Genomic DNA, 27815 nt, shown 5'->3' with positions numbered 1-27815 from the left:
TACATACAACATGTTCCTTATTAATTCAATTCAGTTCAATTCAAGGGGCTTTATTGGCATGAATGTTTCAATAACAATGTTGCCAAAGCATCAGACAAAACACAATAAACAGTTATATGTACATTAACACAATATTAGGATGGGTTTATATCATTTTATAAATCTACTTGTATGGTTAAACAATATGAAACAAAAAGTATATTCTAATAAAAATGTAAAGACACTACAATTTTACATCAGACATAAATATGTACAGATATTTAAAACTGGGATCTTTGTGTGTGTATTTCTATGGTGATGACACACTGTGTGATGTTAGGCTGCATCACATGACTTCTCCAGACAGAGGCGCAACGTCGACTTCAAGGCAGCGCTGCGACCGTCGACTTCAAGGCACCTAACCCTAACCATTGCCTAATCTTAGTGCCTTCCAGGCAGCGCTGCCTGGAAGACGACGTTGGGGGCTTAAAACACCAAACACCAAGAAAGACAGTAACACTTCCAGGGACCCACACAGGACGCTCCCCACTGCAACGCAATGCTTTAATGTGGTGTTGAGTCTTTGGTGTCATGTCAAATAAAAACATGGTGGGAATCTCTCGTACAGTCAGAGTGTCGCTTTCACACTCACACACACACAAGACAGTGAGAGTTGAATGAACAGGGAGAAATGCCATATGTGAGCCCATGCAGGAAGCACACACACACACCTTGTGCTGTATGTGGTGTGCAGGGATGTTTGATTTGGATCACAGTTCAGGGCAGGAAGTTGGTTCAGAGCCACCAGAGGCTGGAGGAGCCTCCACCTGTCAACGTCTGTCTAGTTAGAGTTAATTCAGGTATTCTTTGTTCCCAAAAACACCTAGTACATTTTTAAAATCTACGACAATTAAACTACATCTCTTACCAGACAGACTTTATGAGATCCTTTATTTTGCCGGAAGACAACACCGACAAACTGATATTTTAATCAAATTTGTAACAAAATGGAAATGTCGACTGTTATATTGTATGTGTATATATATATATATATATATACCTGTGTTTCTGTCTGTTTGTTGCAGGGCGTCGGGCGCGATGGCTAATGCCTCCCCAGACCTGGACAACGCGGAAGCCCAGCGCCAGCTCAACAACAACAACCGACCAAGCAGCTCGGGATTCTGGGAGACGGAGTGTACCAGCTCCAAGCTGTTCGAGTGCTCCCGCATCAAGGCCCTGGCAGGTCAGAGCTCGCGCACGATATTACTCAAATCCATACAATCACACACACAAACACACACACACACACATATACTCACACATATACACACACACACACTACAAACACATCTGTATCAGTAGGGCTATTAATTAGGGCTGCACAATTAAAAATCGCAATATGGACCAGTGCAATTTCCAAATTGCAGGGTTTCATATTTGTTAAATGCAAAATAGGTGTCAAACCATTCTGGTTCAAAGGTTTTTATTGTTTTTAACAACATAAATCACATTCACAGTCCCCCACCCCTTAGAATAGAATAATGTTTGGTACAGATCCTCGCAAAAATCACACTATAATCATTTACATTTTTTATTTTAATACTTTTCAATGAAAATGAGAATAATGATACAACAATTATCATTCCCTCCAATATCGTGAATCATATCGCTATCGCAATATCAGTCAAAATAATCGCAATTAGATATTTATATATTTATTATATATCGTGGAGCACTAGTATTAATACACATCATGTGCATTGTGTTGATTCTTTGCTGTTTTGAATTTTAGTTTTTTTTAAAAAAGGTCTTCTTTTTAATCATTTTATTATGACTTCTCAAAGGCTAGATTTATTTTCTAAAATGATAAAAGAACAATATTTTAAGTTGATTGCTTGTCTTATTTGACCCTACAAATCTTCTAACACTAGTTTAAAGAAGGTAAGAATTGAAAATCAATCCTGCACATCATATTTTAGGTAACACATCTCACAGGATAAGCACGACTAGATTTAATGCTAGTGGTAGCTTTTAATATTTATTTAATATTTGACTTGATATTATCCGAGATGTCTCATTCAGCAGAGAGCAATTGTTGTTCCCGTTCCCCTTTCCTTTGACGTAACGCTGATTCTCTTATTTTCCTCAGATGAGCGAGATGCGGTGCAGAAGAAGACTTTTACCAAGTGGGTTAACTCCCATCTGGCCAGAGTGTCCTGTCGCATAGCGGACCTCTACAATGACCTGAGGGATGGATACATGCTCACCAGACTGCTGGAGGTCCTCAGTGGAGAGCTGCTGGTGGGAACACACACACGCACACACACACACACACACGCACAGAGCTGTAACCGGGCCATAAAAGCTAGGCCCGACAAGGCACGAGCACGACAGAATTCGGCCCGAGCCCGACAAGTACATTTTGATTGACAGCTTTTTAAAATCCCGAACCCGTTTACAGCCCGACATTATTGAAACGTAGGCTATAGGCCACTTGGAGGTTGGAACAAAGAAATAAAATAAATCCTCCAGAGGTCAGCCTCCATTTCACCTCCTCAGCATCCGTTTTCATGCTAATCGAAACGCATCACCTGACCGCTCATTTACCGCGCAACCCGGCGCATAAGCCCGAGCCCGTGTAAAATGATAAAAATTAAGACTGAACCCGACGGGACTCAAATTTGTCAGCTCTTTACACACACACACACACACACACACACACACACACACACACACACACACACACACACGGTAATTAATAATGGGCTTTGTATCAATTTTGTAGTCTCTCTTAATTGATCCACCATAGGATGTGAAGTGTTAAAGATGCTGTATGCCTTTCTCAACATCAATACATTATTTAAAAATTAGCTGTGTGACCTAGCTGACTCACTAGATAGCTTGTTTTTTTATTTTTCCAAGTACTATAACTTTAGCCATCGGAAAAGTTTCTATGTACACTTATTTTGTAATGTTTTGGTCATTTCTGATTTTTTTAAACCTGCAGCGAGTGTAAACACTTGGTGTCAAGTGGAACTGATTTTCTGATGAAAGCATTTCTGTGGAGCCCATTTTTCCACAGTAGTCAAACTGGATCCTCTGATGTACTGTAGTTGTCCATTAGCTGTCTCCTTTACTTCACTGAGGAGGATACATGTGAGAAATGATTTGTCCCTGAACTTTTCATTCTCTCGTTTTTTTTTCATAACATTCTCATAATTTCAGCTCTAGTCCTGTTTTTACAGTTTACAATTGATGGCAGCATTATGTTTTTTGGCATGTATGTTTATAATCCCTGTGATTTTCCCCAGCCGAGGCCCACACGGGGTCGTATGCGGATTCACTGCCTGGAGAATGTTGACAAAGCCCTCCAGTTCCTTAAAGAGCAGAGGGTTCACCTGGAAAATGTTGGTTCCCATGACATTGTGGATGGAAACCACCGTCTCACCCTGGGCCTTATGTGGACCATCATCCTACGCTTCCAGGTAAACACAAACACATGTAAAACACATATGTATTGGTAAGATTGTTGTATGGCATTTGATCACAGCTCAATGATGCAGTAGTTAGATTTGGGAGATGTCTCTTGCATTTGGTGGAGTCATGGCCAGGTGTCTTGACCTAAGAGCTATCAGTTTGTTGACACACACACACACAGGGTTACTGTGCTAATGGCAAGTTTCTTGAAAAGCTACTTTGTCAGAAATACAACAGAAGAGGAGCTGGTGTATCTTTTTACAGGGCAACCAAACAAACTCACGTTGTCACTGCAGTTGCAGCCGCGATCATTTATCTGAGGTTTCAGAGTTCATGCTGCGCACACCGCAAGGAAGTCTTTCACACAACAGCAGGACACAGTGGTGCAGTTGGTTACCTTGCTGAGGAGTCGGAGATCTGCAGCCTGTTGTCTACAGCTCTTTATCTAAGAGCTCACTGCGGTTGGTCATTGTCGTTACATGACTCCCTGCAATATTTATAACTGATCCTCACTCAAAAAATGCTGAAACTGACCATGTCGTATTTAGTTTTGTAGACTACAGTAAGTGAGTTTCTTGTGATTGCTTTACAATCAAAGCCAGTCCAATGTGAAGCAGCACCAGGCAGAAATGTTCAGTTTGCATTTGCAGTAACTTAATACAGCTCTGATTCGGCATTACAAGAGTGAAAACTGGATTACATACTAAATTGTTTCCTGTGACTCTCTTGTGTGTGTGTGAAGAATTTGAATCAAGTGCTTAAATAGCGGACTTCAACCACTAACCGAAAACTACAATAATGCGGTAATTATTACATTACATTTAGCTGACGCTTTAATCCAAAGCGACCTTTATTCACACACCGATAGTGCTGCATCGGGAGCAATTCAGGGTTCCTGCCCAGGGATACTTGGACATGTAGACCGCATGAAGATCTTAAAGATAATAACTTTAAGCCTAGTAGTGACCTGATATCTGGTCGCGGCAGATGGCTGCTCCACCAAGAGCCAGGTTCTATCTGAGGTTTCTGCCTGTTAAAAGTTAGTTTTTCCTTGCTACTGTCACACCAAATGCATGCTCTTGGAGGAATCGTTGGGTTTCTGTAAATTATAGAGTGTGGTCTAGACCTACTCTATCTGTAGTCAAGTGTCTTGAGATATGATGTCCGCAGTATCACAAAGGTCTTTCTAGCTAATACTTTGTAAAAGTACACTAGAAAAAAAGGCAAAATTATGGACTGACTTTTTCAATGATTTGATTCTTCCCGTGAGGCTTAAACATGAGCTTCTCCATAAGTGCACCGAGATGCTGGCACATGTTTCCGTGCCACTTAGTGAAGCACAAGGATGCTGCAATCAGCAGTGGCTTCATTTAGGATGAGCTGCCAGCGGTTCTGTTTGGGGGAGGATGTCACAACTGCCGCATCATCAGTGTGCGACAGAGACAGCAGTGTTTGGTGGATAGAGCCTGAATGTCACTCAGGGCTCAGCGGCCTAGAGGTAGCAGTCGCCTTCCAGTCTGCTCTTCAACAAGGACGCACACACACACACACACACACACACACACACACACGTGCCCACACTGCACTCGCTGTCTTACATACACACTTCATCAGTCAGGCTATCTATCTAGTCTCACACACACACACACACACACACACACACACACACACACACACACACACACACACACACACACACACACACACACACACACACACACTGGTTTCCAGGCCAAAGCAGCAGTGATACAGGAGCAATTCCTGCCATGTAAGTACAGCAGAAGCCCACAGCTCCTCTTTATTATGCTTCAGTGCTACACTGTGGCTTTGGCACAAAATGCTTGTTTAGCATTACTCAGACCCTTCTGTAACATTCACGGTGCACAGGTGCCAAGTAGCTGTCTCCTGGGACTCAGTATTGTCATGCTAGGGCTGGCGACCTACCACAAAGCACATTTTACAGCACTACTAGTAGACGTAGGCCTTAGTATGTCGAGTGACCCTCTGACAGCCAGGCTAGTGAGGCAAAGAGGATGAATGTGCTGTGTGTGCAATATAACTGCACTCATAATTTCGGTGTACATGTTGAAATGGATGTTGTATGATGTTCACTGTTGAAGCCTAGTTCATGGTGGTCATTATTCACGTGTACGTGTGCATGGCAGAGTTTGTGGTCTTTATTTTTGTAATCATAAAATCACAGCGTGCATATCCCATGTGTAAAATGTGTTTTTTTTGTCCTTGCCATCTAAATTTCCCACAACAGTATTGTATCAAAGTAAGTCAAGTTTCAGTGTTTAAGCTGAATGACATGTTGTTAGGTAATTAGTTAAGTAGACTGTGTAGAAAAACACAGTTTAGAAATATGCTCCACATAATTATTTAATAGCTGTAGTACAGCGATGCTTAAGAAAGCAGAAACAGTCTTGATAGTACACTTGTTAATAAGGTATCACCTGTTTGTTGCTGGTTTTTGTTGTGTTTTGAGTCCAGCTTAGCATATGTAACTGTACAGTTTGAGCTACAGTAGTGTTAGCTGACTACAAGCTCTGCCACCATTAGCTGCGAGCTTGGCTGTCGTCTGCTCTACTGCTCTAAAGGGCCACCAGTCGATGGCCTCTTCAATTTTGCATGCGCTGAGAAAGACGAGTAGTGCGGAAGACTGGTGTTACGGGGTGTGTGTGTGTGTGTGGAACAGAGAGAGTAATTATGAAAGAAGTGAGTATAGGGGGAAAGGATGGTTGGCTGATGGGAAACCACGAGCATCGATGTTGTGGTAAATAAGCAACGGGTGGGGCCTAACCGTGATCTTCAGTCAGTGTCACGTTTCTAAGGATCAAAGGCAGACTATGTAGTGAGTGGGGCGCCTGGATAGCTCACGTGGTAGAGCGTGCGCCCCTATGTACAAATGCTCAGTCCTTGTCGCAGCGGCCGCAGGTACAGCTCCGACCTGCAGCCCTTTGCTGCATGTCGTTCCCCCCCTTTCACATATTTAGCTGTCCTGCATAATAAAAGCCTAAAATGTCCAAAAAATAATCTTAAATAAAAGAAAATGTAGTGATTATGGCTACTACTGTTTGTAAACACACCAATCAAAGTTTGCCCTGGCTCAACGGCCAGAAAGAGAGAGAGAGAGAGAGAGAGAGAGAGAGAGAGAGAGAGAGAGAGAGAGAGAGAGATCGCAGTGGTGGTCGAGCGAGCTAGAGAGTGAATGAAGAGAGGGAGAGCCGTACAAAGCAGTAATCAGAGAAATAGAAGGCTCTTTTCTCTATTGTTTTACAGAGATTATGTTCTAAAGCACAAACAAACCCACACCTCCGTGGGAAGCTGCCATATTGCTGGATTATGAGTGAATGCAGAGCTTCTACACACAAACTACACACTTCTAAGTGATGATTGAGAGGGATTACTTTTGGATTGAAAATAGAAATCCGGTTCTTCAGTTTCCATACAGTAAACCACACTCTTTGTTGTTGTCCTTATTATTTGTCTTCTTTAGGCTACTGCCATTCCTACTGATTATTAGCATGTAAGCCTTTTCACACATCTCCTTTATTTGCCATTATTTAAACAGGCATTTAACTTGTGCAACCTAAAAAAAACATTATTTTTTTAGAATTCCAACCTGGCAAAAAGCCTTTTAAGTTAAGGGGACAAAACAGAAATGAAAACAAATTCTAAGGGACCATGTAGAGAGATTAAATATTGGGATTTGAACAGAGAAAAGCTGCTAACTGATTATGAATACATTAAATAATGACACTAGCTGCACAGCACACAAAGACATTCAAAATTAGATTTATGAATCAGATTAATTTTGGAGATGTTTTTGCAAATTAATCTGCAACTAATGTGAAGGCACTAATGTGACTTGGCTGCATATGGAACACATTACATTTTAAAATACACAGTACATTTGGGAGACTAATCAACTTTAGGCCAAGAAACAGTTGGTTTTGTAGTTTGCTTGTAAACCAGACCTGGGATTTTTGCCATTACTCAATTGGCCGTAACTGCCTGAGCCTCGATTCCAAATCTGACGGCAGTTCATAAGGTCAATAACTTAATTTAACAACATTTAAACATTTAACATTTAAGTGCTAAGAATAATGTCAGTAGGATGGATACTGGTCCATGGTTTGTCTCTGTACAGTATGTTATCTTTTCCTCTTGCACTTTGACTCTCCTCTTCTCCAGTTCTTTTCCGCTTTCCTCCCTTCCTCTGTGGTGAAAGTGAGAGTTTGCTTTGTCCAGTCAGCAGGTAGGGCCAAACCACTGCAGTAACTGCACACAGGCGGAAAGAGTGAGCGAGACAGAAAGAGAGGGAGAGAGAGGGAGAGAGAGGAAAGAAGGGAGAGGATTGACAGGCAAAGGAAGAGGTAATCCTAATGTATTTACAGAACCATTCACAAATAATAACAGACTGTTATTATTTGCAGGGACTTCAATTAATGTTGTATATGGTTGGCTGAATGTCCTTGAGTGCAGTGTTTGTGTGTGTATGTGTATGTTTATGTGTGTGCGTGCGCGTGTGTGCGTGTGTGCGTGTGTGCGTGTGTGCGTGTGTGCGTGTGTGTTTGCTTACCTAAAACGCTGCCAGCTCGCTTGCTGTTTACAGAGTCAGAATTGAGACTCATTGATGTGGCTTTACTGTAAATTTGACCAGATACATAGATTCAGATTTTTACTGAATGCACGTCATAATGTAATGTTGTGACATGGCTAAGATGCTTGATGATTTTATACATTCCCCTGTGGGTTTATCTGGTACATTATTTTAACAATGTTGTTTTACCCTACTCTTGTTCTTACCCTTTTTTAGTTGGTTTACAGCAGACACACTTTACATCGTAATAGACAAACTATAGGACTCGTGTTGAAGTGTGAATTCAACTAAAATGTTCAATTTAGAACTACTTTTCTATGTTAAACATCACTGCAATTTTATTTTCTCTGTTTTCCTCATGTTTTCTCCAGCTAGGACAGCAGCTAACTGTTCGATTTTTAATCATCATTCCGTCGATTATTTGTTGGACATACTGATTAATCATTAAAATACATCTGCATCTCAAAAATAATGGCAAATACTAATAGCTCACAAGTTCCAGCCTATAGTGATGGCTTTCTTCCAAAAAGAATATTTAGGTTACAGTGATATACAGTGTGTTTTTTTTTACCATATTCAGATCTTTACAGTAGTTAATGCAATGTTTATATTTCAGTTATGATGTATCTGCTGCTAAAATAACATCCAATGTTAGTTTAAAATTGTGATATCCTCTCGGGATAAAGAGACAGATGATTTTAGTGTAATCACAAACCTAATCTGGTCTCTATTGGTGAGCATTTGTGTACATGTGTTCATCTTTTTGTATGTGTGTTCATGCATAGGCGTTGTTTTTGTGTGTCTGCTTTTACATGTAGGACTGTGTGTGTGTGTGTGTGTGTGTGTGTGTGTGTGTGTGTGTGGGTAGCAGCTGATTCCAGGGTGTGATGTCCCCAATTACCTTGGATCATGTCACTGTGATGTTATTGGTTGAATGGCTGTCACTGTCACCTATCATCAGGCGTTATAATGGCTCTGCACTTCCTTGCACTGAAATCCTCTGCTCTTATTGCTCTTGTCTGTTTTTACTGTTAAAGGTCCAGTGTGTAACATTTTTTGTTGTTCATTCTCAAAATTTGTGTTGCCAGTTCACAAATTTGTCCTTTTCATGAATATTTAACTCCACCATCAATTCCAAGTATTCCTTTTGGCTTGAAATTTTACATTTGCATTTGCATGAACTAGATGCTCCATATTCATGCGCCATCATGAAATACATTAGCTGGTAAGGGACATACAGGACATACTGCTCCGCCTTTCGCCTTTTCGCTGTCACATGATAAACTCACAGGTGCTGCTAATGCTGCTAATGGGTATCGTAGCTTCCCGGCCCCCCGGCAAGTTTGAAGAAGGAAACCTGGAGGACCACACGTATTCAAAATCCAAAAATGTCAAACTTCTTCTTCACCCAGAAAAGAAAAAGGATATCAGAAAAATGCTGTAATACATACTTTGAACAGCGTGGTGCGAGAGAGTTGATTGCAATATACGTATGATCTCAACGCTAGATGGGAGAAATTCCTACACATTGGACCTTTAAGTCTCTCTCACAGTGTGTGTGTTCCTTTGAGGTTTCAGGAATACTGTCAGGGCAATGTGGCTCTGACCTTTGCTCTTGACTGGTTCCAGAAGTCTAAGTTGCCACCTGAGTTTTTTTTTAACAAGTGATTCAATTAGGGCTGGTGTTGCCCCCGGTTGGAGAAACCCCTGAGCCAATCAGAGCCTTTGTGGGCAGGACTGAAGTGGGTGACAAACTTTGTCATGGTTAAACAAATCTTAAAGTGCTCATATTATGCTTTTTGGCTTTTTCCCTTTATATTATTGTGTTAAATATCTTTTTTGTACATGTTATAGGTTTACAAAGTGAAAAAGCCCAAAGTCCACCCCAACGGGACTTACCATCTCCAACAGAAAACACTGTTCACCAACTGCTCCAAACAGCTCTGTTGTAGTCCAGCCTTTACTTCTGTGACGAACGTGCGTCACTTTGTAACACGTTATAATGCTCGCCTAGCTGCTAAAGATGGATCAGAAGTGAGATGCCTCACTCTGTAGCTAAAACAGAGAGCTCAACACACAGGGTGAAAAGAGGAGCTGCAGCAATGTGCAGTACAACAAAAATATGGTGTTTTTGAATTGGAGCATGACTACAGGTAGCTAATAAGTACGATGACTCTGCTAGCCAGCTTGCGATATTAGGCAGAACAACAACAACACACCAGTAGACACAGGTAATTATCTAAAATGTGAATGTATGTTCCCAAGAAGAAAGCAGCGCAGGGGGCGGCCTATAGCTCACCCAGTAAGAGCGTTCGCTCCATATAGGCTGAGGCCTTTGCAGCGGCGTGGGTTCGAATCCGACCTGCTGCCCTTTGCTGCCTGTCATCCCCCATCTCTCTCCCCCTTTCCTGTCTATCCACTGTCACTGTCTAATAAAGGGAAAAGCCCCCCAAAAAAAAAAAAAAATAATATATATATATATGCAGCGCATGTATCTGGTCTGTGACACAGAAGGTTTAGGGTCCATGCCACAATGTCTCTCCCAAAACAAATGCTAAACGGTTGCTTTGTTGTGTTCTTGTTCAGATTCAGGTGATCAAAATAGAGACAGAGGACAACAGAGAAACTCGCTCTGCCAAGGATGCCCTGCTGCTCTGGTGCCAGATGAAGACGGCAGGGTGAGCAGTCAAATAAATAATACAGGAAACTGTAAGCTGCAACTGTGAATTCCGTGATCATTCACGTAATTTACCGAGTGGGTATGTTAGTGTTAGTACGTTGGTGCTCCTTGGTCCTCCATTTAAAGATGTCTCCGTGCTCCAGGTACCCTGAGGTCAACATCCAGAACTTCACCACCTGCTGGAGAGACGGCCTCGCCTTCAACGCCCTCATACACAGACACAGGTAGTTTGAAATGTTAATGCTCCCCAGCATGCTAACATGTTTAGAATTTGCAAGTTTTACATGATGACAGCAGCAAGTAGAAAACAGTGTTTGCAACGTTACTGCGTTTAAAAAAAACAAAACAGGAATTGTTTTATTTTCTCAGTTTTCCACGAATTAAAATAATAGGATTTTGATGTAAAAACATGATTAAAAACAAAATACATACACACTTATTTACAGTAGATAAACAGACAAAGATAAAGTGGAAACTAAGACGTGTGATGGGTTTAGACTGATTTAGGATTAGAGTCCTACAAACATGACACATTCTGTCTCATCATCTTGTGCCCTCCAGACCTGACCTGATTGAGTTCCACAAGCTGACGCGGTCCAATGCAACTCACAACCTCCAGCAAGCCTTCAACGTCGCTGAGCAGCACCTGGGCCTCACCAAACTCCTGGACCCCGAGGGTACGAATGTTTGGCTCGTTTTGGTGTCCAAATTACATACAGAAATATCTATAACCGTGCCATAAGAGTGATTTTTCTTTTGCTATTTAACTCACTGAGATAAATAGTAACGGTGTGCCTCCACCTAAAGTCAAGCAGTTAACTCCTCTTATCTCTGTCTCCTCCACCTTCCTTCGGTGCAGATGTAAACACAGAGAACCCAGACGAAAAGTCCATCATCACTTATGTGGTCTCCTACTACCACTACTTCTCCAAGATGAAGGCTCTTATTGTGGAGGGCAAGAGGGTTGGCAAGGTAACGAATTACACACGTGCAGATACACACACACACACACACACACACATAGACATTCCATGAAAGGGCAAGCGGTGTTTGCTAGCTAGTAGGGTTGCACGATATTGACAAAATGTGATATTGCGATATCGATTATGAATTTTGCGATATCGATATTAATTTTGATATTTTTAAACATATATAAAATTACAAAAGTTACGGGAAAACACATCAAAATAGATTCACAACCATATAGTGCACACTGAGACTTACGTACGGTCGTGGATGAAAAATATTCAATATTTCCGACTCCAAACTCTGCCTCATATAAACACCTGCCTCATATGTTTATAAAGTTGCGGGATAGCTACCGGTGAGAAATAGATGCGGGATGGGATTACTTTTGGCCACTAAAGTTTCCTCTTCAGTCTCTGTTATTTTGTCTTCTCCCTGAGCAACACTCATTTTCTTACTTTTGTGTTCTTTCTTTTGCTCCACTGACTCCCTTCGCTCTCTCTTTAGGTCCTTTCTTTTCTTTCGCTTCTCTGATTCTTTTTGTTTTGTTGTTCTAGACACAAGTAACAATTCATCAAAATTTGCAGGGGCTCACGAAAAGCAAGAAATGTAAAAACATGATAATTCAAAAGAATTCTCTTTCTATCACTGTGTATCTCTCTCTTCCAGTGTCTGCTTTTTTCTTAACTCTGTATCCCATTCTCTCTCTCTTTATCTCAGGTACTAGACAACTGTATTGAGGCAGAGAAGATCATCAACCGCTATGAGGCTCTGGCGTCAGACCTGCTGGACTGGATAGAAAAGACCATCGCGGTCATTAGCAACCAGAAGTTTGCCAACTCGCTGACCGGAGTTCAACAGCAGCTGCAGGCCTTCACAACCTACTGCACCATAGAGAAGCCCATCAAGTACGTTTTGTGGATTTTTAAAATGGCATCTTGAAATACCATTACCAGTCATTTATTACATAGCACACACAAACATAAGTATGCCTACTCATGCATGCCCTATACTGAAGAGCATTAACACACTGCTCGTAAATACTACTGGCAACTATTGGTTGATGTGGTCTATTCTGACCATTGATTGTGGTTCAAGATGATGATGATTGTAGCTACAAACTAATTCAATTAATCCGTAATGTCGATGCATAGAAGTCTATCAACTACAACATTAACGGACTGATCATTTCCCGCTTCTGAAATGTGTGAATTTGCGTCTTTTCTTGATTAATCAATTAATGGGAACAAAAAATAATCATCATTTGCAGCCCTTATGTTATGTTGTTTAATCATTCAACAACAGTAAGCAAGTAGGTTAAAAACTGGCCTTTATGGCGGCATGATCAGAAAAAATGTGTAAAAACATAATTGTACTTAATTGTGTACTTTTTCAACTGAAGCTGAAACATGCAAAACTTTAAGATTACTGTATGACTTCCATCTGATCAGCAGATATATATTTTTTTTTATCATCGTTAGTCATTTTTCCAAAAATGCCCCAAATTGACTGGTTCCAGCCTGTCCAATGTGAGGATTTGCTGCTTTGCTTTGATGTATGATAATAAACTGAATATCTCAAGGTTTTGGATTGTTGGTCAGATACAAAAAGCAGACATCACCTTAAGCTCGGGGTTATTATAATGGGCATTTTCACTATGTATAGACATAACAATAGATTAATCCAGAGAACAATAAGCAGATGAATCAATAATTCCAGCCATAGATGACATGCTTCTCAGAATAGGTTAGTTACCACGAAATTGACAATGCATGTTTTCCGAATATGTCACCATATATTGGTTTGAAGCTGTATTAAACACCACCAGGTGTTCATACAGTAGATTCCCTCAGAGTGATGAATGGCCATGACACCGGGCAGCAGGGTAGCGGAGCGAGCACAGTCGTCAGACCTCCCTGGGAGCAGGTTTTCATGCTGTTAACTTGTCCTTGAGCAAGACACTGAAACCCTGACCAACTTTGTGGCTTAGTTTTTTTTTTTTTTTAACAAAGTTGCTACTTTCAGCGTGGAGGACTATTGAGAGAGACGAGGCCATTTTGTGAAACAGTAACACAAACTAAAGTTTTCTGTTTCTCGCTCAGGTTTCAGGAGAAGGGGAATCTCGAGGTCCTTCTGTTCACCATCCAAAGCAAGCTTAGAGCCAACAACCAGAAACCCTATGTGCCTCATGATGGGAAGCTCATCTCAGACATCAACAAGGTCATACATCCACCTGCTGGCATTGGTTTTCTTTTACACACAGTACAGTATTTCACCTTTAACTAAACAAAGTGGCAGCTGATATCAGCGAGTTATTGATCGATTAAAACCATCGCCATCACTCTTTAACAGTTGAGAGGAAACACCTGCACCTCCTTCAAAGGTTTCCACCTCACATTGACGTGTTGGATCAGTTTTTGGTTTTCATTACTTTTATTTCTCAATTACATCACCACTATTAAACTGTTTATTGTATTTATTTTTCATTTCCTGTCCAGGCCTGGGAGAGACTGGAGAAGGCTGAACATGAGAGGGGCGTGGCTCTGCGCAAGGAGCTGATTCGTCAGGAGAAGTTAGAGCTGCTGGCTCAGTGCTTTGACCACAAAACCACCATGAGACAAGCCTGGCTCAATGAGAACCAGAGGCTTGTATCGCAGGTAGGGACCTTATACAGCTGGGTTATACACATGCTTCTTCTAGTTGTAGTCCCCTTAGTAACATGAGAAATAATATTAGTGTTTTATACAAACTATTTTTCTTTTCTTATTTTCTGGAAAGTCAAATCATCCTGCATGCTTAGTGATAAGATGATAAATACCAGCTCAATTTAATTTTATCAGTGAAACAAAAGTACCTGCACAGTTCTTATCGTCCCTTCACCTGGATGTTTGTGCTTCACTGTGCACAGCTTGACATTAGAAGGCTGTTTTCAAACTCATCTGCTACAGGGGGAAAGTTTCTCTGTGCTCACTTTTACTGTGTTTTAAGACAATCACAACTAATCTAAATGCAACGTACACTTCGACACACATTAAACCCATTTGTGTCATGCCTTTTGCCACTTAAGGGCCCTATCTTGCAGCGCGAAGCCCAACACAAGTGTCTTTGCTAGTTTTAGACCGACTCAGTTGTCAATTTCCCGCCCAGCGAATGCACCTGCGCCTATCTGTGCGCCCATGGGTGTGCTGGTCTTACAGGGAGGTGTGTTCAGGTGCATTCTTGGCGTATTGCTATCTTGAGGCAGCGGGAAGTTGTCGCGCCATTGACCAACAAAAACCTGGTCTAAAGTCAGTAACGCAGCATTTCATTGTTATTTTAACAGCAAATTAGTAAATAATGCACCTAGGCTTATGCACAGCGCACAGGAAGCGCAACAGCGTACAAACATGCAAAAGATTACAAATAAAAATATTACGGTGCAAATCGGCCATCATAATAGCAATGCTCCAAGGTCCAAACGCGCCTGGCTTTTAAAGGGAATGGGAGATGATCTCTGATTGGTTTATTGCATGTTACGCCCAAAACACACCTATGAATTAATGAAGACACTAAGTACAACCCTTTTGAACCATGCGCCCGGCGCACGGACCCTTTTTTCTGCCGTGAAACTAGCAAAAGTGGATTAGGACACGCCCTAAACGTACCTGCGCCATGCGTTTCACGTCGTGCGCTTAGATCGTTAAAATAGGGCCCTAGGTGTCTGTGGTGGATTTTTCCTCAACACCCTGGCGAAGGCTTTCAGCTGAAACGCGTTGATGTCATGTAATATTAAAGGCTTCTTAAAGACTCAGGGCCTTGCATCTTCTCCTCTTTTTTTGAAGTAGGAGACATCTTTTGTCCAGCGGTTTAACTTTGGAAATGAAAACTATAAATGTATAAATAGGATCTAGATGTTTTATTGAGATTATGATAAAAAAGCTGTACAACTTTTTATGTGAAGTACATGCCCTACATCAGTCTAAATTTACAAAGTAGGCCTGCAGTAGAGAATATTGTTCCATTCAGATGAATTCAAAGGCTGGAGAATCAACCTGTGCATATACAGTATGTCAAGTCCTGTACTGCTGTGTGCAAATCAGTTTGCCTTTGGTCGTCATAGTTTCAGTGGTTAATCTTCTTTAGATTAGTGTTCGTTCACTCTCTCTTTTCGCTCCTCCCCCCTTTGTCTCCCCACTCTCTTTGCCTCAGCGGCACACCTTACACCTTTTTCTTTTGATTTTTTTTTTTGCTCTCGGCCTACAGGACAATTTTGGCTATGACCTACCAGCAGTCGAGGCGGCAATGAAGAAACACGAGGCCATCGAGGCAGACATAGCCTCGTATGAAGAGCGAATTGGCGTGGTGGTGGAACTTGCTGCAGAGATGGAGACAGAAGGATACTACGACATTCGGCGTATCTTGGCACGTAAGGAGAACATTCTGGGCCAGTGGAGTCTGCTGAAGGAGCTGGTGGCTGGGAGGAGGACCCGGCTGGAGAAGAACCTGGCCCTGCAGAAGACTTTTCAGGACATGGTCTACATGATCGACTGGATGGAGGACACACAGGTGCTGTACTGGAGGCTGTGTAGAGAGAGAGAGAGAGAGAGAGAGAGAGCACTATATTCAGTAGTTAAATAAAGACAGAGGAAAGAAATAGTGGAGAAGGTTAAAGTGGGTCTACATGGTTTGAAGAGTGAAAAATAGAAATGGGGGAGATCCAGAAAGACAAAGAGTCAAAGAAGAAAGACACAGAGTGAAAGTATGTTTGCTTGCTTTTGATTCATCAATGGAAATGAAGACAAGGGGAATATAGGAAAATGGAAGAGAGAATAATTGAATGAGGAAGTAGAAGACAAAAAAAGCCTCCTTATTTATAATAACACCACACGTTCCCTGTCATCTCCCGCTCTCTCTCAGGTCCAGCTTCTGTCGAAGGACTTTGGGAAGCATCTCCTGGAGGTGGACGACCTGCTGCAGAAACACAGCCTGCAGGAAGCCGACATTGCAGTGCAGGCTGAGAGGGTCGAGACACTCAACACCGCTGCACTCAAATTCACCACTATAGAGGGTATACACGCATCTATCTTGTGTATTGTGTACAGCGCTGGTGAAGTGTGTCATTTTGTCGTCTTTAGCTTCATATGATAACAAAAGTCTTAACAAAGTTTCAAGGTTTGAAGTTTGTATTGCCTGTAATAAAGGCTGGGATGAAAAGAAATGTGGTTTTTAATTGATCTGGTTAGACTCACCATAAAGGAATGATCTCAGGTGAAGGCAAATTAGCATTGTACACTGAGATAAAACATTTTTAAACAGTGTCGGGTGGCTGTATGGCTCACCTGTCAGAGCGCGCCCATATATAGAGATTTATTCCTCGACGCAGCCGCCGCGGGTTCAACTGCGACCTGTGGCCCTTTTCTGCATATCTTTTCCCCTCTCTCTCTCCTTTCATGTCTTCAGCTGTCCTATAAAAAATAAAGGCCTGAAATGCCCAAAAAATTATCTTAAAAACAGAAAATAAAAACAATGCCAAAAATATATAATCATTCCACTGCAGGATGCAGAATTCTAATGAACTTCATAAAGTTGTATTTTAAAAGGCCATTAATCAACATGTTTAGAAAAACAACAAAACAAATTTAGATAGATTTGATGCATATTTTTATACAAAAGGCCGCAAGTATTGATAAGAGCTACAGGCTGTGCGCAAAAACAACAACACCTCTACAATATCAACATTTTAAAATTACCTTATGGTACATGTTGGCAAAAAATATAAGACTCATTTGAATTGTAATGAAGAGGCAACAATTGTTTCTGAACTGTTCCTCGGTGCTTGTCATCCGTCCAAAACGGACTAAATAAAACAAAGAGGAAGCGATGATCCAGTATTGATTTCATTTCGTCAAGTGAAAATGTATTTCACCTCGAGACGACTGGAAAATAGATTTTCGAGACTTGATATCAGTGAGGAGATCTGCTCAGTGCACTTTGTGCACGTTTTTCATATTATTTTTTAAAGTAGTCCAGCTAAGAGTACACTGCTGTAATGAATGAAGTGCTGTATCTATTCTTTGTTTTGTTTTTTTAATGGTAATTAACCTCATTTTGTTGTTTCCCAGGTTACCAACCGTGTGACCCACAGGTGATCTGTAACCGTGTCAACCATGTCTCTTCCTGTCTGGAGGAGCTGAAACAACTGGCAGCTAAAAGGCGCGATGAGCTTGAGGAGTCGAGACAACTGTGGGCCTTCTTTCAGGTAAAATGGGTCGACGGGATGCGGCTAAAGGCAGGATAAAGTCAAGTTATTTGTTCCAAGCAAGTTCAGAGGCCAATATACCGCATCTGGAGTGCTTGAAAACTGCTCCCTCCACACAAATTGGGGAATTGGGGGATGTGTCCTACAGTTTTTGTAACTTTCCAAAACCATCGTTCCGATGTTCCCATCATACAATTCTTTCCCACATCCATGATGGGGTTGTGGTGATGAGAAAGTAAGCTGGGTTTGAACTCTCTCAAGCTCCCCTTTTTTATTCTTAACACAACTGTTTCTGTATCTTTTTAGTGTGTACAACCGAGTGCAACACTATTAATGCCTTCTGAGAGACTGTCTAAAAATGTGTGTCGTTATCCCCGTATTTAAATGATTATTGCGTCGCCCATCTCTATATGACAGCCGGCATTTCACTCCGCCTTTGATAGATATTTAAAGGGGTGTCAGTCTTTGTGTTTGGATTTCCAAATTATTTAATCTCGAGCATCCCAAACCTGCAGCTGATTTAAATAGATTACTGTAGATCGTTATTGTCATTGTGTTTAGAACAGTGAAAATCTGCAAAGTCATGGTAAATCAGCTACTGGAAATGGGCAGGGTTTGAACCCAGACTCTGGGCCCCTGGCACCTTATTGCCACAGACAATCCCACCATGCCACCAAGCACCCTTCATAAAGATATACAGACCAGGGTTGTAAGATTTGTGGTAATTCAGCACCTCAATCTGCCACACAAACGCGACAGGCCCATATTTAAATGCACGTTAATTCATCTTTTATACTCATCGACTTCTATTTCTGGCCAAGGCTTTGCAACAGCATATACAGGTCTTGAGTAGAGTTTAGGATTACTGCATTTTTACAGGTAAGTGAGTAAGCTAGCTGTTTGAGATACAGGTTGCGGGTCTACCTGCAGGGCATTACTGCCTGACGCACTTCCACCGCTGCCTTGGTGAACAGACCTCCTCAAGTGAGGACTTCTGGGGAGACAGATCCAACACCCCTACCAGACCTTAAAGCCTCTTATACAGTAGCCGCAGCCCAGCTGGTGCGCGCAAATGTGACGTCATGGAATCGCCGTAACTATTTATACCGGCGCAGGTGGTCGCGACACTAGTTGCAGTCTTCTCCTGAACAGAGGTGGCGCTAATGAGGAAAGGCTACCGACTTTGCTATTTCTACGGACTAGAAGAAGAAGAAAAAGATAAACAACGGCAGAACTGGCAGCAGCATTGATGTCAATGCTTCGATTTGATTCGATGACCTACTTCATTTGATCATGCCTTTCATTCACCATAAAAGAGCTCATCTTAACCCAGTAAGTTTACAAGAGAGACCTGCAGTCACTGTGAGAGTCCTGGCATCCGGTTGCCCAGGAGCTCGTTCATGCTTCCTGTTTCCGCTTTGTCGCGCGCCGCTGAAAAAAAAAAAAAGTGGTGCGCGACCTCTGCTCTCGCGCTATAAATCTGGGCGCACCGGCAAGATCTATGTCATTTTGATGTCACGATGGCGTGCGCCAGCTTGGCTGCAGCTACTGTAAAACGGCCTTAAGGGGTCGTCAGCCGGGGACCACCATTCACGGACGGTTCGCTCCTTTAACCCCAGTATGCCTCCTGGTGGCGGAGCGATGGCAGGGATTTCTCCATGCCACCCCCTGCCCCCAACTCTTCGCCTTCCTCCTTAACCACAACCAGTAGCTAACTAGCTAACTAACTAGAGGAGACAAGTAACAGAAATGTTTCTACTGAAGACGTAAGAAGTCACACAGCGAAACACTGTCTTAATAATAACGTTCTTTGTTGCTTTGCGTGAGAACAAACCCGTGCTGGCTGACCGACCATTGTTTAGTGTTTAACAGCATATACTATATACTCTACTACAGTTTTTATGAATAACACAGCTGTCTCTCTAATAGGCTGGGAGAGAAGGTAAAAACTATAATCCGATTAGTTGCTCAGGTCATACCAAACTCTATGTTAGTCTAATTAAGCTGCCCTTTTATGGACTCACTCTGGATTATTTTTAACACTCAGGTACAATTAGAATTCCAACATCATTTTTTTGTACCTTTATTTTGTGCTTAGTTTTATGCATCATTATGTCTCAGTTGGCAGTCCATATTCATGTGTCAGACATGAAGATTTTTATTTATTTATTTAAAAGGGACAATGCACATTAACTGACATTTTTAGTTTACACTCGAAATGTAAATGTGCCAGAGTTAGCAAAAAAGCTAATTTTCATCTGTAGTCCCTTGGCAGCCGACTGCTGTCCGTCGCTTTGATAACACAGAGGTGATGAACGAGTTATTAATGTTAGTGAATAAGCTTTTAGAACGAATTATGAAAGTAATGAGTGTATAATTAGAATAGAGGATTTTTTTGTACAAAGAGTCATTGGTTCATACTGTCCAATCACTACTTATATCACATTGATTAATTCGGCTAATTCCCCTTCTGCCTTTTGGAAAGGCTCTCGGAAACAGACTGGACTGATTTAGGGATTAAAGGGGAGGACTGTTCTATATTTCTGAACTTATTTCTTTTATATATTTTTTTTAAATGATCTTTTGTTAGTGACATGCTGATTTCTTTTCACACTTATACGTTGCTTCATCTTTTTTTGTCCTCTCTTTGCATTTTGTTTATGTTTTTTTTTTTAGTCTATCTTTTCCTCCTCCTCAACCTTTTTCTGTTTTAGAATTAGGTTTGTATTTGTTAAAACAAAAAAAATTTAAATCTAGTTTGTCTGTTTGTTCTGCTGTTAGGAGCTGGAGGAGTCGGAGGCCTGGATCAGGGAGAAGAGCTCCATCCTGGGAGCGCAGGGTTATGGGAAGGACCTGAGCAGTGTGCTGAAGTTACTACAAAAACACAAGACTCTGGCAGGAGAACTGCTGGCTCACCGGTCACTGCTGCAGGTGTGTGTGTGTGTGTGTGTGTGTGTGTGTGTGTGTGTGTGTGTGTGTGTGTGTGTGTGTGCGTGTGAGAGAGTGTGTGAGAGAGTGTGTGTGTGTGTGTGTGTGTGTGTGTGTGTGTGTGTGTGTGTGTGTGTGTGTGTGTGCGTGCCTGTGCCTGTGTGCCTACAGTACCTGGAGTTTCTGTTCTGAACTTGAGGTACTTTAGGGAATTTAAATTTGAGCTCACCTACAAAAAAATCAACTTAAAGGAACACGCCGACTTATTGGGAATTTAGTTTATTCACCGTAACCCCCAGAGTTAGACAAGTCCATACATACCCTTCTCATCTCTGTGCGTGCTGTAACGCTGTCTGATGGATCCAGCGGCATCAGCCCATAACAGAACAGGCAGGTGAATGGTTCCAGTAATCCTACTGCTCCGAATAAGTGACAAAATAACACCAACATGTTCCTATTTACATGCTGTGATTTGTAGAGTCACAGCGTGTACAAAAAACAATGTAACATGAGACACAGCCATCTTCTAACCGTAAACAAACCGGGAACTATATTCTCAGGCGGAAGAATATAGTACTTGGGCGGAGTGATATGCTCGCAGCAAGCCAGTCTGAGAATATAGTTCCCAGTTTGTTTACGGTTAGAAGATGGCTGTGTCTCATGTTACGTTGTTTTTTTTACATGCTGTGACTATACATACTATATACTATATACCGTTATTTTGTCACTTCTGTCACAATTCGGAGCAGTAGGCTAGTTGGAACCAGTTACATGCAGGATTTGTGCTGGGCTAAGCTAATGCTGGAGCCGTCAGACAGCATTACAGCACGTACGGAGATGAGAAGGGTATGTATCGACTTGTCTAACTCTGGGGGTTTTATTATCATGTAAAATTGCTGGTCAGTTGACCATCCATTAAGAAACAGCACCATGCATAAAGCCAGTAAGGAGCATGTTAAAGTAAAAATATATATATCTATACAACCAAAGCATCCAAATGTCAAAGATCAATGTTCCTGCATTTGGTGACTGGTATTTCTGATTATTTCATTGAAAAATATGCCGGTATTTTTGCATAGTATAAATTACTTGGTGTAATGGCATTTTGCAGCATGGGCGTACTTTTATGACAAATCCTATTCAAAACATGTAAACTTACAATACATACTGTATGTAGCAATTGACCGTTCGCAAAAGCCACGCCCCCTAGTTATTGTTGCTACGCCCGTCAAACAATTGAGAACCAGACACATAGCCATGGCTGGGTTTTGCTCCACAGTTCTTCCTAAAAGATGTCATTAGTAGTAGCACATGTGTGGGTTGCTGTGCATGTTTTTTTGTTTATCATATCCCTTTTCTAATGTGTTTCTCAGTTCTTTGGAGTTGTCTTCCATAACGTTTTGGTTCATCCAAGATATTTCATATTACAGTGTATTTAATTAATTTCAAAAAGTTAAAATTATAAAAAAAATATTATTTTTAGACACTTTTATGAAATGTCAAGACAATGTTGAAGAACATGCTTCTTAGAAGACCTTAAAAGCCCCTTAATGGCTGAAGTCAGTTTGTCAAATTTCAAATACAAAGTCCCAATGTCTGTTTAATCTTGGCTAGTGTTCCACTTTACTCATACACGGTTATTTCTTCCATCCTTTCCTGCCTCTATAGAACACCATGAAGCGAGGAAAGCAGATCCTGAGTGAGAAGAGCTTTGGCACTGCGGGGATCCAGGAGAGCATCATGGAGGTGAAGGGCGAGTGGAAGAGGCTGGAGGACCAGGCCGCGCAGCGTCTCGGCCACCTGCAGGAGGCGCTAAACTTTTTTCAGTTCTCCACGGAGACAGACGACCTGGTAGTATGGCTGCAGGACGCTTACCGTCTGGTCTACAGCGAAGACTTTGGACACGATGAGTACTCCACCCAGTCCCTTCTGAAGAAACACAGAGGGGTCAGCGAGGCCATCGACAAACATCGTCTGCATGTGGTGACACTGCGTAAACACATGGTGCTGCTGCCTCTGCGCTACCGTGAACAGGAGGTGAGCAGGGAAAGGGTTAGGGCTGCACAATATGAGGAAAATATCTAATTGCGATTATTTTGCCTGATATTGTGACTGTGATATGATTCACGATACTGGAGGGAATGATCATTTTTGTATCATTATTCTCCTTTTCATTGAAAAATATTAAAAATACAATTATTTATAGTGTGACTTTTGCGAGGATTTAGTCGTTTTGATACGATTTGTAGGCTAGGCTATCTCTGCAGCACAAAAGTACTTTGTTGACACATATTTTGCCTTTAATGAATATTGGGCCTCCCCTGCGATTTGGATATTGCACTAGTCCATATTGCGATTTTGAGGAAAAAAAAATTGCAATTAATTGTGCAGCCCTAGAAAGGATGCTTAACCAGTCCCTCCAGTAAAATGCAATTATGCGATTACATAATTCAATGCATAATCAGCCAAAGTCTGCATATTTATGCGGGGGCCGCATTTTTTCAAATACGCTGCACTTTCGCCGCATAAATTGCAGATTTCCGCGCAAAATATGCGGGGCTTGCACAATTTCATAATCCCCGCATTTTCGTTGCAAAAAAGTCCCATAATATATCTTAGCAGAAAGTTGAAAAATAATGCCTTTACTTCACACAAGAGCAGCCATTTTCCTCTGTTGCCATGGGAACGTTACGAAGTGATGTAATTACGCGACGCGAACATCATCGAAAAGCAGGGTGTTGGGGGAATCACTTTTTTTTCTCTTTTTCATCAAACCGCAGTTTTTGCAAGTTCCTGCAATTTCATCGCATAAAATTGCATAAATATCATATAGCATATTCCATCGCATTTTTTAAGAAAGCGTGCCGCATAATCAAGGATTTTTGCCCGCAACAATCACAAAGGACTGCTTAAGTTTTTTAGTATAAAGTATTTTTGTTTCGTCCTATGACATCTTTTCTTTTACCCCTCTATGTCCTTGCTTTTCCTTTTCCTGTCTTCTGCCCTCTCCTCTCTGCAGGAGGTGCAGGTGCGTATGGGAGAGGTGGAGCAGCTCTATACTGAGGTGGCCGAGGTGGCCGTGCTCCGACAGCAGTGGCTCCACGATGCACTCGCTGTCTACCGCATGTTCAGCGAGGTCAATGCCTGTGAGCTGTGGATTGATGAGAAGGAGCAGTGGTTGGAAAAGATGGAGATCCCAGAGAGACTGGAGGACGTGGAGATGGTCGCACACAGGTGAGGAAAAGGGGAGGTAGAGGGTTTGATCGCTGTGACACGAAATGATGATTTCGAAAAGGGATGGGCTGTAGTTGTATTCGTGATAGTACTTGTTGCTCAGATTTTTATTAGTGATTGATGATGGTTTTTATAGATGTCTATTTATCATTTAAGACACTTTATGATGGAATAACTGGCACCTTAATGATGGATTGTAGGACCTTAGCTACTTTAATTTGATTTATGTATTCCATGTGCTTATTTTCAATGCTCCACTCTTTTGTTGTGCTGTGTGTCTGATCGTCTGGTTGTATCACAAATTGCCCCTCGGGACGAGATAAATAAAGTTGAAGTTGACATGGAAGCTCAGCTGGGTTTCTGTTGTTTTGTTTAAAGTGCTCATATTATGCTTTTTGGCTTTTCCCCTTTCCTTTATTGTGTTATATATATTATCGATTTAAAAAGCTAAAAAGCCCAAAGTCTACTCCAAAGGGAGTTACCATCTCCCACAACAAAACATATGAAAGACGTTTTTGTTTGACATTTAAATAACTTACCACTCTGAAACGTCTTGCTCCAGTCTAGGTTGTACGGCTGAGCCGAAGCCGTAGGTTACCGGATGAAGCGGGCTTGTTTTGGATCACACTAGCTTGCTTGTCAGGGTCTGACTGGCTTGTAGTCCTTACTGGCACTGCGCATGTGCGACTTCAAAAAGATGGGATAGAAGTGAGATGCCTCACTCTGTACACACAGGGTGAAAAGAGGAGCTGCAGCAATGTGCAGTACATAAATATGGTGTTTTTTGAAAATTAAACTATGATAACCTATTCTGGTACAACCTCTCAATACAATTATGAACCCAAAAATGAGCTTAATATGAGGTCTTTCAATCAAAGAGCTCAGTTTTTGGCCCATGCTAAATCATCCTTACCCGCTGACTTTGTCCCATCATATCCCACAATGCCCTTTGTTGTTGTAGGTTTGAGAGCCTGGACCAGGAGATGAACAGCCTGATGGGTAGGATCCTGGACGTTAACCAGATAGTTCAGCAGCTCCTGGATGGTGGTCATCCTTCCTCTACAGAGGTCAGAGGTTGTCAGGACCACCTCAACTCAAGGTACTGAACCAGAACTCACCTCCCATCAGCTACAACCACTACCACTATCACAGATACTACTTGTACTTCTACTGACATTAAGGCCGGCCTCACGCTGGCTGCGTGGCGTGAGCGTGGCGTTTCTGTTGCGTGTCAGTTGCGTGCCGTTTTCTATGTCTTTTCACACCAGAAACGTGTCTGCTGCTAGCCTTGTCTGCTAGCCTTGTCTGTACACATGCATGTTTCCCATTGATAAAATGAACTCAAGCAAAAGTATACTTCATGTTAAACATAAATATATACTGATGTGATTACAGCAAAGACAACGTCGGCAGTATTGATGGCAAAATAGGCTACAGAATATTTTGTTCTGTATTGACAGGTGCAATATTAGAAAATCAATAATATATTTTTTTTAATGACTTTTATATCTGCATTTATGTCAAAACCTAGAGACTTTCAAACATCAAAATGTCATTTATAAATATGTATTTGGGTCAAAAGGACATATAATTAACACTTTTTTTTTCCAAACTCTATTCTATTTTGCCTGGAAACGCTTCCAACGCTTGCGTGTCGCGTGAAAAATAGGGAGTCGGTCCTATTTCTAGCATGCACGCTCGAGCCGCGCCTGAGACGTGCGTGTCACGCAGGCAGCGTGAAAGCTCTAACCTGTTAACATGGGAGCCGAAATATAAACGGACACGCCAAGCAGTTGTCACGGTCACGCCACGCAGCCAGTGTGAAGCCGGCCTAACAATTACAACAAGTTTACAAAACACACTAATGCTCAACCAGCAGTTCTACTTCTACTGGTACATGGCATTGCGATACACTCTAAGACTCTAATACTCCTGCTCCAAATCCTTCTAGGCGAGGTAAGTTTATTAATACAGAGGGATTTCAAAATGTTTTGCCTGAGGCCCAGAAACACATTAGATCATCATTTAAAACACAACGCAGGGGAAGATAAAGTCTAGTAAAGTAGTAAAGTGAAATTAAAAACATTTCAATATCTTTGTTTCAGCACAGTTACAGAACAGTCATTTTAATTACGAAAGTTAAATCTATGAGTATTGTTACAATTACTTATTGTATTATTAACGCATCATATTACAGCTACTACTATTAATAATAACAGTGTCATCAAAGCACTACACTGCAATACTTAACTGCAGCTACTAACCTTATGGACAGTTACACAATATGCATTAAAGCACTAATACACTGGCTGTGTCTTTGCACGCTCACTAACACAGATGTTAAAGTGGCACTTGTTGGAACTACAAAGCAGTCTCAGTAAATGAATGCCTTTCAAACTTATATCCAGAAATTCATTTGATGATGTTCATATACTGCACTGTATGTGGAGAGCACCCTCTCAGATCCCTGTCATATTTACTCCCGGGAAAGGGGGAGGAGTAGGTGGGAGGAGAGGGAGGCAGACTGACACGCAGAGAGAAAAGAGAGATGGCAAGGGAGAGACATTTCTTTGGGTTGTGTAATCATTCAGGGGAATTCATACTTTAGAAAATTATTTTTGTTCGCAGAGTGTAATTGTTTTCGAGGCTGAACTCCTACCTGCTTTTTCATCTTTGAAGAGTATGAGTTCAGTCAGTCCCTGAGATCACTCTCGCTCTCTCTCCGTTTGGCCGACAGGGTTATTTACGGTAACGTCCGGCCAGGTCAACCCTGTGTTGGGATTGGCTGTTTTATCCGCGTCAGTCATATTCACTGACCACTGTTAGTGGCACGTCTGGCAGCAGAGTCCATGGCGGCCGGGTGACTATGAGTGACTATGGACCTTGGCACGTAGTGTTGGTCTCAGGGTGACCATCTGTGCTGGCTGCCTCAGTCAAGAAGAAGCCAGCCGGGAGCAAAAATAAGAACCAACAAACAAAATCAACACTTCTATCTCCTTATCGCCTTCTCTGGTATTAGTTATTAAAATTCTGTTTTCATTTTTCTTTATCTTTCTTTCCTAAGATATGGACACTGTGTACAGTATTGGGGACATGGTCACACCAGTAATCCTAAGTGTAACGAAAAGGAGTAGGATCTGACTAGTCCACACAGCATTCTGGGATGGGAGAGAAACGTGCTCTGGTTTATTGGCATTTCTTAAAACCAATTACAATCATCTTGGACGGCGCTAAAAACCGCGGTGCCTCTGCAAAATAGCTTCGAGAAGGAACTTGTTTTGGTGTACATTCAAAAGTAGTTTTAGTCGTGCAACAGAAAACTCCGATTGGACAGATAGTCTAGCTAGCTGTCTGGATTTACCCTGCAGAGATCTGAGGAACAGTTAACCATAGTCCTCACAAATCCACCGGAGGTTAGAACGCCAACACAAAGAAAGCGGAAGGTGACGGACATCGGAGCGTTCCCTGTGTCGAACGTCGTGGATGTCGACTGCTGTGCTTACAGCTCAGTCAGTTTGATCCTTTGACTTTACATTTTCTACCTTTCAAATTGATTTCTGATATATTATCTGTTGTTACTACTTCCTAATTAACGGTATCACTCAGGTTTGAGCCATGAATATAAAGTGAAAAGTTTTACTAATGTTAATGCATCTTACTACATTATTACTACTACAGTAAAACAATATCATTTTATTTTAATAATT

General features: G+C 41.6%; 1 protein-coding gene across 3 annotated transcripts in view; it reads left to right on the top strand.

The window, feature by feature from the left end:
- LOC120574254 (spectrin beta chain, non-erythrocytic 4-like) overlaps nt 1-27815 on the top strand; it is a 117944-nt gene that overhangs the window by 24072 nt on the left and 66057 nt on the right. For 2 of the 3 annotated variants that reach the window (XM_039824520.1, XM_039824511.1), the window contains exons 1-17: nt 1078-1222; nt 2129-2280; nt 3291-3464; nt 10649-10740; nt 10886-10966; nt 11304-11419; nt 11602-11714; nt 12429-12616; nt 13811-13928; nt 14207-14365; nt 15951-16253; nt 16605-16755; nt 17810-17946; nt 20728-20877; nt 22543-22911; nt 23894-24108; nt 25070-25207. In XM_039824520.1, coding sequence (XP_039680454.1) covers nt 1078-1222; nt 2129-2280; nt 3291-3464; nt 10649-10740; nt 10886-10966; nt 11304-11419; nt 11602-11714; nt 12429-12616; nt 13811-13928; nt 14207-14365; nt 15951-16253; nt 16605-16755; nt 17810-17946; nt 20728-20877; nt 22543-22911; nt 23894-24108; nt 25070-25207 — 2801 coding nt within the window. Of the gene's footprint in view, nt 1-1064; nt 1223-2128; nt 2281-3290; nt 3465-10648; nt 10741-10885; nt 10967-11303; nt 11420-11601; nt 11715-12428; nt 12617-13810; nt 13929-14206; nt 14366-15950; nt 16254-16604; nt 16756-17809; nt 17947-20727; nt 20878-22542; nt 22912-23893; nt 24109-25069; nt 25208-27815 lie in introns of those variants that run through there. The other variant, XM_039824503.1, reaches the window with a different exon arrangement.

Source organism: Perca fluviatilis, chromosome 2 (genome assembly GCF_010015445.1).
Source record: "Perca fluviatilis chromosome 2, GENO_Pfluv_1.0, whole genome shotgun sequence".
Classification (NCBI taxonomy): Eukaryota; Metazoa; Chordata; class Actinopteri; order Perciformes; family Percidae; genus Perca; species Perca fluviatilis.
Note: the sequence above shows the minus strand (reverse complement) of the source record. Positions and strands in the feature narration are given on the sequence as shown.